At 33.2% G+C, this 13710-nt stretch overlaps 1 protein-coding gene across 1 annotated transcript in view; it reads left to right on the forward strand.

The window, feature by feature from the left end:
• Positions 1-13710, forward strand: part of PLCZ1 (phospholipase C zeta 1) — a 37583-nt gene that overhangs the window by 20607 nt on the left and 3266 nt on the right. Inside the window, exons 6-10 of the mRNA XM_016124112.2 lie at positions 1170-1412; positions 2684-2831; positions 5983-6099; positions 7196-7368; positions 12197-12329. Coding sequence (XP_015979598.2) covers positions 1170-1412; positions 2684-2831; positions 5983-6099; positions 7196-7368; positions 12197-12329 — 814 coding nt within the window. The remainder of the gene's footprint in view (positions 1-1169; positions 1413-2683; positions 2832-5982; positions 6100-7195; positions 7369-12196; positions 12330-13710) is intronic.

The following is a 13710-nucleotide window of genomic DNA, read 5'->3' on the forward strand; positions in this document are numbered from 1 at the left end:
ATATATATTCAGATATATAGTTTTCAGTACAGTTTTTATTTCCATACTAAAGTAAGGAGATGCTTTCCAATGAGTAAATGAAGAATTAGAGATAGTCATTTTCTCCTATTGTACTCAGTCTTCAGTGTACAAAAGAATCGCCTAGAGACTGGTTAAAGAGGCATAATTCCAGTCTTACAACTCAAGATTCTGATTCTCTAATTTTGAAGTAGATCCCAGGAATTTGTTCTTTTAACAAGCACTCTAGGTGATGCTTTTGCTACATATAGTTGCAGAGTGCACTTTGGTAAACTCTGTACCAGAGAGTAATGTAAAGGTCATGGTAAAAGAGAGAAGGCCCAAGATGATGGAGTAATTTGAGTGGGTGTACCTTGAGATGACAAAGGGAAGGGACAAACAAACAAAGCTCCTTGAAGAAAAGAAGTTAACTTCATAGTCCAGATTTCAGCAGCATTGTATACAACATAGCAGACATGAATGAGTATATTTGTTATTTAATGAATATTTTAAAAGGGCAAAAATAAACTAAGTGAATGATGGGAACCAGAAAGCTTTGGATTTAGATCGAGTGATTCTGTTGGTGAATTTTGCCGTGTTCCTAGTTTTAATGGACGGGAAATATTAAGTTGATGATGCTGGTATGCAATACAGTTGAAATGTGAAGAACATTTACAAATCTTTAATTTAAATTTAGTCTGTACTAGATGCCAGACACTACAATAGACATGTTTATATACCTGATCTCTTTTAATACTTTTTATTATTGGATAAAAGAGTAATGACTTGAAGCATTTACTAATCTGAAGTTGTAACATTCTACCTTTGTAACATTGCATATATTTTAACATATATATGTAAATATATATATATATATCTACCCTTATCATGTATTTCAAAATTTTTAAACAGTTGTAATTTGTGAAATGTAAAAGAAATGAGGCTACAGTAAGTCCCAGTCATAACGGGCTTACTTTTTGGTGAATTTTGTCAATACCATAATATCACCGGTGTCCATTAGGGTATTTATAGAGGTATTGGCGAAGATGGAGCTCTTATCTTACATCTCTTACTACTGAGGGCTAATTGAGACTATGATGAAAAACTTTTCCATGACTGTTACGAATGCATGTAATTGTATCTTTTAAATTCTTTTTTTTTTCCTTCTGTAGGCATTAAAATTCAAAATACTAGTTAGAAACAAGAAAATAGGAACCTTAGTGGAAACCCGTGAAAGGAGAAATTCTGATAAGCATGGTCAGGTACAGGAATATGAAGAATATGAAGAGGCAGATAAAGAAGAGGAAGAGAACAAAGTCAAAGAATCAGAAACATTGGCTTATTTAAAAGGCTATCCAGAAAAGGAAACAGAGTCAAAAAATTTAGCTAGATTGCCACTTTTCAGGAAAAAGAGGGTGAGATGCTACTTTAGGAACATCTTACATGTGATTGAAAAGCTGTCTTCTTTTCTTATTGGTGGGGAATTAAAAAATTTTTTTAGAAGGGAAAATCTTTTTCCTCTTACAGAAACTGTAATCTATCATTTAAAATCTTTGGGGGAAAATATTAGCAGTGGAAACTAATTTTTAAAAATTATCTTTTTTCCTGTTGCTTTTACATATTTTTCTTATAGTCAACAAATATTATGTGTTCTTATGTATTATGCATCATGCAGTGTACAAAAGATATAAAGATAAACAACATAATGTCTCTGCCTTCAAGGACAAAAACCCCACAAAACACTGTTTATAATACATAGTATTATAAGTATACAAATTAGTGTGACATAAGAAGGTATATCAGATTGCAAGTGACACAAAACTAATTCATGTGGTTTAGATAAAATCAACTTTTGGCCCAATTAATTAATTGGCCCACATGAATGAAAAGTTTAGGGAAAGGAATTCTAATTTCGGTGATGACTTGGTATAGTGTCTCAAGCAAAGTCCAAAGAACTTAATTTCTTTCTCCAACTTCAGCCTCACTTTCTTGATATTGGTGCAAGACTTTGCAAAGCTCCAGCTTTATATGCTTTCAGGTTCAAATCCCCTGGAAAGCCTATCTGTTTCTCAGCTGACCAAGTAAATTCTTTTTGTACATTGGCTCTTACCCAGTTATATGCACATCTCTGAACCAATTACTATTGCTAGGGGAGTGCAAAGCTTCGATTAGCCAGGCCCAATCTACATTATTGATATTTAGCACATATATTGAGCATGAACAAGAAATGATTTCCCAAAACAAGACTTGGGAAGGGGTTAAGAGAAGTGTAAAGGATATAGATGCCAAGCTATAAAAGAGCCGGTGTATGCTATACAGTAGAAGTTACTCCAAAATGTTAGATCACACTGGAAATACAAGTTACTCATGAAAAAAAAAAATCTAAATTTATAAAATTCATGAGAACAAACCAAGGTCTTTAGGAAAAAAGAAATAACAATGTTATTCTCAATACTTGTTACATTAAGTGGAATTTTAGGTTTGGGCTGTTTCCTATTAACATTAAACATTATCATCATAAAAAATAATCACATTGACCCAATCCAAATAGGTTTTGCAGAGATAATCTTATGAAAGGACTAAAATCATTGATATGAAACCGTATTTTCTTTGTTGGAAAAGATACTTTTCAAACTATTAGTGCAAAATTGTGAATTTACTGCATTTTATTTTTACATCAAAAAAGGTAAAAGTGGCTCTGGCCCTATCTGATCTTGTCATTTATACTAAAGCTGAGAAGTTTAGAAGCTTTTACTATTCAAAACTCTATCAACAATTTAATGAAACTAATTCTATTGGAGAGTCAGAAGCTCGAAAACTTTCAAAATTTTCAGGTAAATTTTTATGATTTAAATAGATGAAATATTTAAACAAGTTATATTCACTGCTAAGGTGTCCAGATTGGTCGATGATATAAAACGTACATTCTCACAAGATTTTCAACATATTTAACATAATTTTTAAAAAGTTACATTAAATTTTATTTCACAGAACTTAAGCAATAGCCAACTTCTTTAAATTATGAAATTTTGATTGAGAATATCTAGTGTGGATACTTTGGTGGGTGGGGCTGTGGTAAGTAGTTTATATGGAAAAGCAGAGAGTGACAAGGCTGCAGAGGAAGGCTGAGCTAAGTTGCAAGTAACTTGAACTTTGTCTTGAAACCAAAAGTGAGCAGGAGAAGATTGATATCTCTGGAGTCACATGTTACCTGTGTGTTTCTGAAAGATGCCTTTGCTAGCAGCTTAAGGGTGAGACTGCCTGGGGGGAAGAGGTAAGCCAGGGTCAACTTTGTGGACTCAGCAGGCATCTGAGAGGCAGAATTAAAAGACCTGGAGGCTCTCTGTCTCAGGTGGAGGAGAGGGAAGAAATGGCAGCCAGACCAGAATGCCAGATGACTGTGCGGTGTGTACTGTCACTGCACACCTGTAGAGGTATGTTTGTCTCTGCATCTTCTTTTATCTATCTTTTGATTCTAAATCTGAGGTGGGTTATTCTGTTTGGTAGAGCCCAAGATGCAACAAAGCCCAGGAAAGAGAATGGGAAGCAACCCTACTTTCTTTTCAGACTTATATGGCAGGGACTATCCCCTTTTTTAAAAAGGGATGGGTAAATAACTCAACGGTCAAGTGACTTTGCAAATCCTTCTGAGAAACTATAATCTACCATCTTATATAGAAACACTATGGCAGAAAATTCAGTACCTGGAACTGACTTGAGAAAAATTTTTGGTTGTTTGGAAATGTGGATTCTGATATATTTGTTGGTTAGCCTCATTAGGCTGGCCACTGGTACCCAAGGGTTTTGAGGTATTTATTAGCTCATCTCTTTAAACTGCCTGTTAGAGAGAACCTGGATATATATTTTAGGGCCTTTTTTAAAAATTGCAATTTGTGATAAAAGATCAGTATTTCTGGACCACAGTTAAAATAGCAGAGTAGGATAGAGAAGAGTATATTATATGTGGTAAGAATAAGAATTGTTTTATTTATAATTTATAGCTGTATCTTGGGTTGTGATATAAAATATATTTCTTACTATAAAGTCTTGTCAATGGAGTTTGAATTTGAATGACATACTTTACTAGTCTCTGTCCTTTTAAACTATTGGATGGTTTTTGTTCATGGGGATGGGACCTTTGGGGACAGCCAAAGCAGTAAAAAATATTAATAATTTTCTCACTTTCATTGTGTCAAACACTTGCTCAAAATCTCAAAAAAAATTGGGTAATTCTAAATTGAGTTATAAAGTATAGCATCCCCATCTCTTTAGAAAGAGCATAGAACATTTTTCTTGAACCCAAAGTCAATAATAAATAATTAATGATATGGGCAAATGTGTGTTGCAAGGATATTTATCATTATTAAAAACATAATCATCAAGTTTATAATAAGGTAAAATCAGATACAGATTTTGCGGTCATTAAAAATGTGGTAGAATGATTATTTTGTGTTATTTTAGTAAGTAAAACAATGGATTTATAAAAGAATAAACAATATAACTTAATAAAAAATAAGTATATACATATGACAGAAGGATAGAAAGAAACATACCAAGAGGTTATATCAGTGGTTATTAACTGAGTGAAGAGATTGTATGTGGTTTTATTTCCTGTTTTTTAAATTTTCTCATTTATCTAAAATAAACATGAATTGCATTTGTAATAATGGAGCATGGTTAATTTCTATAGGTTACTCTCAGAAGTCACAAAATCATATTATGTTAAGGGTCCTTAGTGATCATTCATGTTTATCACTCTGGGAAAAATTAAAACCCAGAAGAATACATGTATCACCAAAAGATAAACACCTTGTATTATGATGCTAAGATACACATGGTGCTTTATACATAAGTAACTTCAAAATACGCTTTCTCTTAAGGAGTGTATAACTTCTGAAAATGAGTGCTGATGAAATAACTATAATTAATGTTAACTTCAATAACTAATTTTTTACTTGATAATGCTTCCTAAAGAATAGTATTCAAGATGAGGGTGGTAATGATTCTATTGTAGTTTGACTAGCGAATACAGTGAGTGGACCATAGGCATTAACCATTTCTCCCATGGCTGGTTAGTATATTAGCAGGAATGGTCGTGAGAACAGGATCTGCCTAGTGAAAAAATAAAAACCTTGGAGAAACATAAAATTTGTGGTATGTTTCAAAAATTTGAAGGGATGTTCAGTGGTAAAGGGCATAAATTAGTTTTGCATCTTAAGTGATTTAGACTACATAACAATTTAAATTTATAAAGAATATATAAGTAAAAACAAAGAATATATATAGAAACTCAAATAGACTGTGTGTGTGTGTGTGCATGTGTGTGTGTGTATAAACTACAAGTGTAGACCTTATTTTAGAAAAACATTTGAAATCATCAGAAATATTGGGAGGTAGCAAGTTCTCTTTCAATAGTTCTCGTTCAGTTACTGAATGAATTTATGGGGAAGATATTGTGGTAGTTAGGGTTGGGAGCCGAATCGTATAACTTTAAAGACCCTTTCAACCCTGAGAATTTATTAAATATTCAACTGGATTAATTTGTATGACATAATATAGCTTTGTATGACTTACATGTGATTCTGTCCTAATGTGAAAACCAAAGAAAAAGGAAAATGTAGAAAGATAGATACTACTTTTGTTTTAAAGAATGGATGCATTTTATTTTGGAATTTTATATAACCTTATGTCAAAGTGAAATGAACTTTTATGCAAAAAAACCCAAAATATGTTATCTAATCATTTTTTCTCAAGTGAATGATTAGTGTGCATAAAATTGTGTAATAAATTATTAATTTCTTAGTAACAGTGAATTACACTGTCAATTGTAAAAGTACAGATTTATTTTGATTTCCATGAATTGCAAATATTTTTGCCAAGACAATACCTATACATATTATTGAAATTATTATAGGATTATATAATATATAAAGTAGTTAATTTATTTGAAAACTTTCACAATGTTTGAAATAATTTTTTTTTTAGCCAATGATTTTATTCTTCACACCAGGAAGTTCGTTACCAGAATATATCCCAGAGCAACAAGAGCAGACTCTTCTAATTTTAATCCTCAAGAATTTTGGAATGTAGGTTGTCAAATGGGTATGTTATATAAAATACTGAGATTTTTTTTTTTTTTGCAAAAATAAGATAAAATGAATTACTTCTATAAATTAATGAAAGATTCTTGAAGAGAGCTCCATAGGAAGATTTTTTTTAGCCTTAGGTATTTTGTGATCAGGCAATGATGATGAATCGTTTCAAGAGCTGAAGTTATTTCTAAACGTGCTGGAGAGGGTAAATATAGGTAAGAGTTGGGGGCATGGAAGTAAATTCATGAACCGTTAGCGTGGAAAGTGTAGGAAGGGAAAAAGGAACACGAAATGGATGCAAGAGGAGAGTGAAGATAAAATCCTTTGCTTGAGAGATTTCCCAAGGGCCTCTTCAAATTAAGTGACCTCTACCTTTTTATACTTTACACCAGCTTCTGCTTTTATAGCTGAAAAGTGAATGAGATTGCATAGCTTTGTTATTTGTCATTACCAGATCCTCCCTGTTCCAAATCAGCTGGTATAGCACTAGAACTAACCAGTCAAAAAGTGCCAGGTGTTAATCCTTCTGCTACTGGATTGTGGAAAGGCCTGTAGGTTTGCAGAAATGAGGAGAACAGGGTCAGGATAGTGGTGGTGGGGTGTTGGCGTGTGGACAGTGATCCCGTATGCAGTGGCTATTTACCAGGTTATATACAGGTATTTCCATATTTTAACAATATTGCTCTGCCTCTTTCTCAAGTTCTTGTCAAGTGATAACAGTATCTCTTTGGACCTGAAAGTTTATGATATAGTTGTTGTCTTCCCTTCCAGCATTTAATGTACTGCTTTTCTTTATTCTCATATTTCTTGGATGTTACCTGACATGTACGTTGCTATTGTATAATCTATTCGGTGTGCCATTTTTATTCCTTGACTCAAAGCTATAAAATAATTTACAGACTAAACTTTGAAACTCACCTTCATGTTGATATAGTCATGGCAGATGGAAATTTTTATAAATTATTAGTGATTTGGTTGATGAGACTTGCTCCTAAATTGTTTGAAGATATAAAATCCATGATTAGGGTTCAGAAAATCTATTGTGTTTCTTTAGCCATACCCTCTATTTTCTGACAATGTTAAAATACCTGTTTTTTCCCTCACAGTGGCTTTAAATTTCCAGACCCCTGGTCTGCCTATGGACCTTCAAAATGGGAAATTTTTGGATAATGGTAGTTCTGGATATATTTTGAAACCACAATTTCTAAGAGATTTTGAAACAGAGTTTAATCCATATGAAATACCACAAAACAGTAATCCAGTTACACTTACGATAAGGGTAAGATTAATAACTATTTTTCCTTTTTTGTTATTATGTAAACTAGATAGTATATGTTAATATTTTGAGTTCCATTGATTTCCTTTAATGCCTTTTAAATTTCAGCTGATCGTTTTGATATTATAGGTGTGTGGCATTTTGGCATCCTTCCATATCTGAAAGATGTCTTTCTGTTGACTTTTTGAATGAATGATTACCAGCCTGTGAGTAGAAATACTGAGGCTAAAACCTTCTCTTCTCCAAAGGTGATATTATCCCATTGTCTTTAGGCATTTAATATTGTAGTGGAGAAGTCTTAGTTTGGCCCACTAAATTACCTTGTGGATATGCTGTTTTTCCCTCCTTAACTTTAGGGAATTTTACTAGGAAATTCTTGGAGCAATATGATTTTCATTAGTCTCCAGAATTAGACTTTTGCAAATTCAGGATTTTCCCTCCTCATGTCTCTGAATATTCCTTGATTACTAAGAAACCAACAGTATTCACATGCTTTCCCTGAGTATCCTCCCTTCATGTTTACTATTTCGTGTCACCTTTATCACTGTCTTGTTTCTTTTACATTTGATTTTCTCTGTATTTGATTTTATTCTTTCCCGATTCTAATGTAGATGTGAATTTTCACCTGCATTATTAGTTTTTTCCTCAACTTTTATTTACCTCATATTGCTTCCTTTTTATTTCTACCCAGCACTCTTCCTTTGACTACTATCTTATTATTTCATCTCCCATCTTTTGTTTTATTACATCCTGTGCGATTTTATTGAGGGCAAAAGTAGTTGTCTAAAGTGTATTGTATCCCATAAATACTTTTCAAAATCTTTCTTATTCTTCTATAACCTGTGTCATTTTTGTTTCCTTTTTTAAAAATGTCACCAAATCTTTCGACAATTCCTAGCTTTTTCTCTCCACTTAATTATAAGCAATTCTATTTTATATGGTAACTGTACCTGTTGTTTGCAAATAAATTAGATGAGTTTGGTCTTTGGTCCCTCTTGCTCCTAGAACCATATGAACCACCTCAGATTCTACTCTGGAATTTTGATACTTATATTGCTGTCCCTGGTCAGTTTTATTGTGTCTAGAGTATAGTTCTGCTGGCTCTGCTGGCTAATGACTCTCCTGCTCCCCTAATCTGGCTGTCAGGGGGCAAAAAAATCTAGAACCTCCAGAATGGACTTCTTTCACAACTCTTCCCATCTCGGTTCTTTACTGTCATAAAGTCGCAGTGGATTGGAGGGACCTTTTTCATTTACTTCAGGTCCTAGCCATTTTGTCCCAGAAAAGAATGGGATGAAGTTTAAGCACCGTTTTCCAGAGATTAATGTGAGAAGAGGGTACAGCAAAAATGACTAGGATGAAAATTATTCTGGCTACCACAGGAAATAGTGGCAGCGAAATGTGTAACTGACTTTTTTCCTGGTTTTTAGGGATTTTTTTGACTCTAAACTAGGAACATATAGTAGATAGGTCGAAATCGCCTGCAGCACTGGACACAGCCCAAAATTGATTAGTTGGCACTGTTTCTAGAATCTGACAAAGTGTTGTTGTACCTTAAGCTTATTTTACAATGTTGTCATAACCTTAGTATCCTTTTTGTAACTTTAGTACAAAATTTAAAAAGTTAACTTTTTCTTTTATTTGTTTTTGGTTATTATATAAGCTAGATAGTATACGTTAATATTCTGAGTTTGAATTGAAATCCTTTAATGCCTTTTAAATTTCTGTTAATCTTTTCAGGTAATATATAGGTGGGTGCTTTCAGCATCCTTCCATATCTGGAAAAAGTCTCTCTGTTGCCCTTTGCATGAGTGAAAAATGCAAAAAATTGCATTGTTCTGTTTGTTTTAAGCAACTAATCAAGTTCTAGTTGTTGTCCTAGGGAGAAGAAAGGATGAATCAGCCACTTTTTAAGATCCCTTCACACAAACTCCTTGTTGTACTTCTGGGGTCTTTCTCTCCTTTTTTTCCCCCTGCCTCCTAAGCAATTCTTCCTTACTTTCTTTTGTGGGTTCCTCTTTCTCCACCTCCGCTAAAATATTTATGTTGCCTAAAACTTTTTCTTAATCTTTATCTAGAACTACATATTCTCCTTGCGTCCTTTGTATACACATTTATGGTATCAGCCACCAACAATGCTCCTGTCTTTAATCTGGCTTAGTTTTAGGGGTATAAAAGCATATTTTTAATACTCTACTCAGCATCTCTACCTATTTAATCACTGTTCTGCCAAACTTAAAATATTAAAACTGGAACATCCCTTCCTAATCAAATATATTTCTGTTTTATTTAAATCTCGATAATTGAGTCAAATTCATTGACTCAGCTCAAGTTAGAAAACTGGGAGCCATTCTTCTCTTCAGTTTCTCCTTCACATCCCATGTCTAATATAGCTCTAAATTCTGTGGGTCCTACTTCTAGATGTCTTTCTAACCCATTCCTTGGTCTGATGTCTTTTGCTGCTGTCCTTTTTTAGGAATTTGTCACCTGTTATCACATCTATTCCCTTGGTTTCCTAAGGGGTTTTCAGGTAACCTGTCTCACTTCTCTTGATCCATCTTCCAGAGAGATTGACCAGAGCAATTTTGTTACAATGCTAACCCTATCATGCCTAGTTAATATTTATTCATATCTCCTGATTGCTTTCTTAGTCAGGTCATGGCATACTGTTCTAGGCCCATCTCTCACCACTTCCAGTCTTCACCTTATTCTATAACCATAGGGGGCCTTCTCTGTTTATGACGACACCTCCACGTATTGCATATACTGTTTTCTTTGGACTCTTCTTTCATCTTTCATCTACCTGTTGGGTTCTGACTCATTTTTCAAGAGTCTCTTCTTCTTGGAAGCTTTTCCCTATGCTTGGTTGTGTTTCATTTTGTAGTTTTCTTTCTCCTTCCACCCCCACAACATGTTATGCATGCATATATTATGGCACTTACCACATTGTATTATAACAGTTTATTTACTTATAGTACTTGTCATTCTTCCCCATTCGTCTAAGGATCTTTTAAGGATAAGGACTTATTCATAGTGCCTGACACAAAGTGTATGCTCAATACATGTTGGTTAATTAAATGGATGATTTCTTTTTCAAGTTGAGAATAATAAAAAGAACATGCATTCTCTTTTATTGAGAAAGTAAAGATGGAAGATAGGTAGTCTGCACAGATGTTTCCAAATACCATCTGTTTGTAGTATGAGGGGTCTCATGTAGGGGCATACGTGACATGGTATAAAACAGACAGGGTTAATGACTTTCCCAGGAAGCTGCTACGAAGCCATGTGTCTTTCCCTCATGTTTCTATAATACCAGGGAGTTTGTGATTATATTTTGACTTGCACAAATTGTGGAGGGCATGATCTGGCAACCAAAAGACCTAGTTTAATTACTTTTTCTATGCCTTTGATGATGCCATTCGACATTTTTGGTTTATTCTTTGTCATCTGCAAACTGAGAGTTTAGAATTAAGTCAGTTATTTTCAAGCTTATAAAAACTGTGAAACCATTTTTTAAGTTCCAAATTTCATGCATAAGGCCAACGGATGAAAGTAGAGCTACTCGGGTAGGCCATGGAGGATTTTCTGTGACATCTGTCCTCCGCAGTTGTCTCTTGAAGGGCTTTGTGAAGATACAAATTATTTGAACAATAATCTCTAAATTCTTTTTCAGTTCTCATTCAATGATTATTATTCATTAGATTTTGTTTTTTGTTTTATTGGCATGAGGTACACTAAAGGAAAACCTTCTTCATGTTGGTAGAGCTGATATTCGGCTGGTGTGCTCTAGTATCGGTGTACTAGTTATTTATGACGAATGTTCTTTCTAATTATGCTAATGTCTAATTCTGCCGATTGATTGACACATTTTCATACTGATTGTTAAATATTTGTACAGTATCCTGGTCTAGCTAATGCCATAATGTATAGATATAGAAAAGGAAAAATTACATATTGACTTTTTTTCTTTTCTCTTATTTTCTTTTTCTTTTCAAACTTAATTTTTATTCGTTCCTCTTTGTTATAATCTTCAGAAATTGAAATCATCCCTCAATGTTTAAATTAGTATATTTTGTAAATTAGTACACTTCGAATATTGATTTTTGTTCAAATTTTGTTCCTTAAAGTAAAACAAATCTTTGCTTCAACAGTTAGCTTGACTAATAAAAGGCTATGTAAAACTATTATTAATTACTTTTCTAATAATTTTTTTCTGATACCCAGTCCCTAATATGCATATGAAATAAATAATTTTGTAATTCTCAGGTTACTTATGATAATATGGACAACAATGGATAATGTAAAATTTTTTTGATAAATTATTTAAACACATAAATTATACCCTCATAAAATGCTACCTAGGAAATTACGTGTTGCTTTTTATTACATTTCAGAAGTAGTATTCGCATTGTTTACAATTTTTGCTGTATATATACAGTATGAATTTGAAAATAGTTCGTTACCAGAGTAACTCAGCCTGAATTACAGTAGAAAGTGATCATAACAATGCTTGTAAGTAATGCTTTTTAACAAGCATAACAAATACTTCGAAAATAAAAACACATGTTGTACCATAAACTTTGGACAATGTGATTTCTACTATAATTGCATATTGGTAAAATGGAATAATTTAGACATGTTCATGGTATTCCTCTATTAATACTTGAGGATAAAACAGTTAAGTTTAAAATTTTGCATTATTTTCCACTTTCAGTTTTTTTAGAGAAACTTATTTAGAGTCTGGTTTTTTTTTGTATATATATTTTATTTGGAAATTAGTAATGCAGTTTGATATTTTGTTAAATTCTTATATTCACATGTATTTGCACAGCTCATCAGTGGTGTCCAGTTGCCTCCCAGTAGTCATTCATCATCTAACAAAGCTGACACATTAGTGATTATAGAAATTTTTGGTGTTCCATATGATCAAATGAAACAGCAGACCCGTGTAATTAGAAGAAATGGTGAGCTTCTAATATATTTTATTGAACTTCTATTAGACTTTTTGTTGGAAAGCTTAAAAATTATATGTTGATAGAGTTTTAATATATATTTGTTATTTAAAAGGTAAAGGTTTTGCATTATGTTCAAGATGCAGCAAAAACAGCTCAATAATGATTTAATGCATTATTTAGATACATTTTCAGATTACAGATACAAAAATTTATCTGACCTGAACAGGTACTACTTTTTTTCACTTTTCTCTACTTTTTATATTTTCACCAATATCACTGAATTAAGAGAGGCATTTTGATAGCTGCAAAACTTCTTAGCTTCTAGTCTCTGAGTAAAATAAAGAACTTACAATTATTCTGATACAGCAAGTTGCACATTCTTACTCCACTGCTCAAATTATTTTAGATAAATGTCTGTGGCTTCTGACTCAGGCAAAGATACCATAGAAACCTACTCGTACAATGTTTGGATTCATAATTCATTCATCGTTGCCAGAGGGAAATGTAGGAAGGGAAGAAATGACTTTGGTAAGGTTTCAGTATTCTGGTATCCCATGATATTTTATGTAATACAGTACTGAAATTGTCATTTCTTCTCTTAGATTGAAATCATTAAGGAAATTAGAAAAGTGTAGATTCCTGGGATTAACCCTTAGTCAAGATTACCTTGGGGAAGATCTTGGAAATGATTGTTGAGTCTAGAATCTTCTTTGAGTGGATATTCCCAAAAGTATAGTGGACTCCATTTCAGAGTCTAGAAATATGCTCCAGGCTAAATGACATTGACAGAGAAGTAGGTGATGTTTTATTAGTCTTTTTTTTCCTTGGGTGATAATCCCCTATAATATTCACCAACCCCCACCCCCACCCCTTGCCCATCAGCAGTACTCCTCTAGCATGACCCCTAGTACAAAAGGCATGGAAAAAAGATTTGGGAAGTTTTGCTTCCTCATTCTGTGTTATCAATGGGAAAGGATATTTGTGATGACTTACTGCCTAATTGGCACGCTATAGAGCTAAAGGCACATTATTCTGGCAGTGTCTGCTAATGATGCCTACTAATATCAGGAAGCTTTTAGTAACCTATCTCTGTTCTCTCTTATCTTACTTGAATCTTCATGGCAAATTACACAGAACATTTATCTATTCAATACCTTCCTTATAATACTATGATATTCCATTTTTTGGATTTGTTTTTTGTTTTTTGTTTTGGAATATCCCTGCAGAAATTTGGTTTGTTCCATCCAACATCACTGAGCCCATTATTAAAAGCCTGGTGCTAAATCTCAAGAAGCTTAAAATCTGTTTATTAAATGTATTATTATGTATGTCTTAACTAACTCTGTTGTGGATAGTTTACAGTTCAGTATGGGAGATGAGATTCAAGTAA

The sequence above is a fragment of the Rousettus aegyptiacus genome, unplaced genomic scaffold, assembly GCF_014176215.1.
Source record: "Rousettus aegyptiacus isolate mRouAeg1 unplaced genomic scaffold, mRouAeg1.p scaffold_m13_p_2, whole genome shotgun sequence".
NCBI lineage: Eukaryota > Metazoa > Chordata > Mammalia > Chiroptera > Pteropodidae > Rousettus > Rousettus aegyptiacus.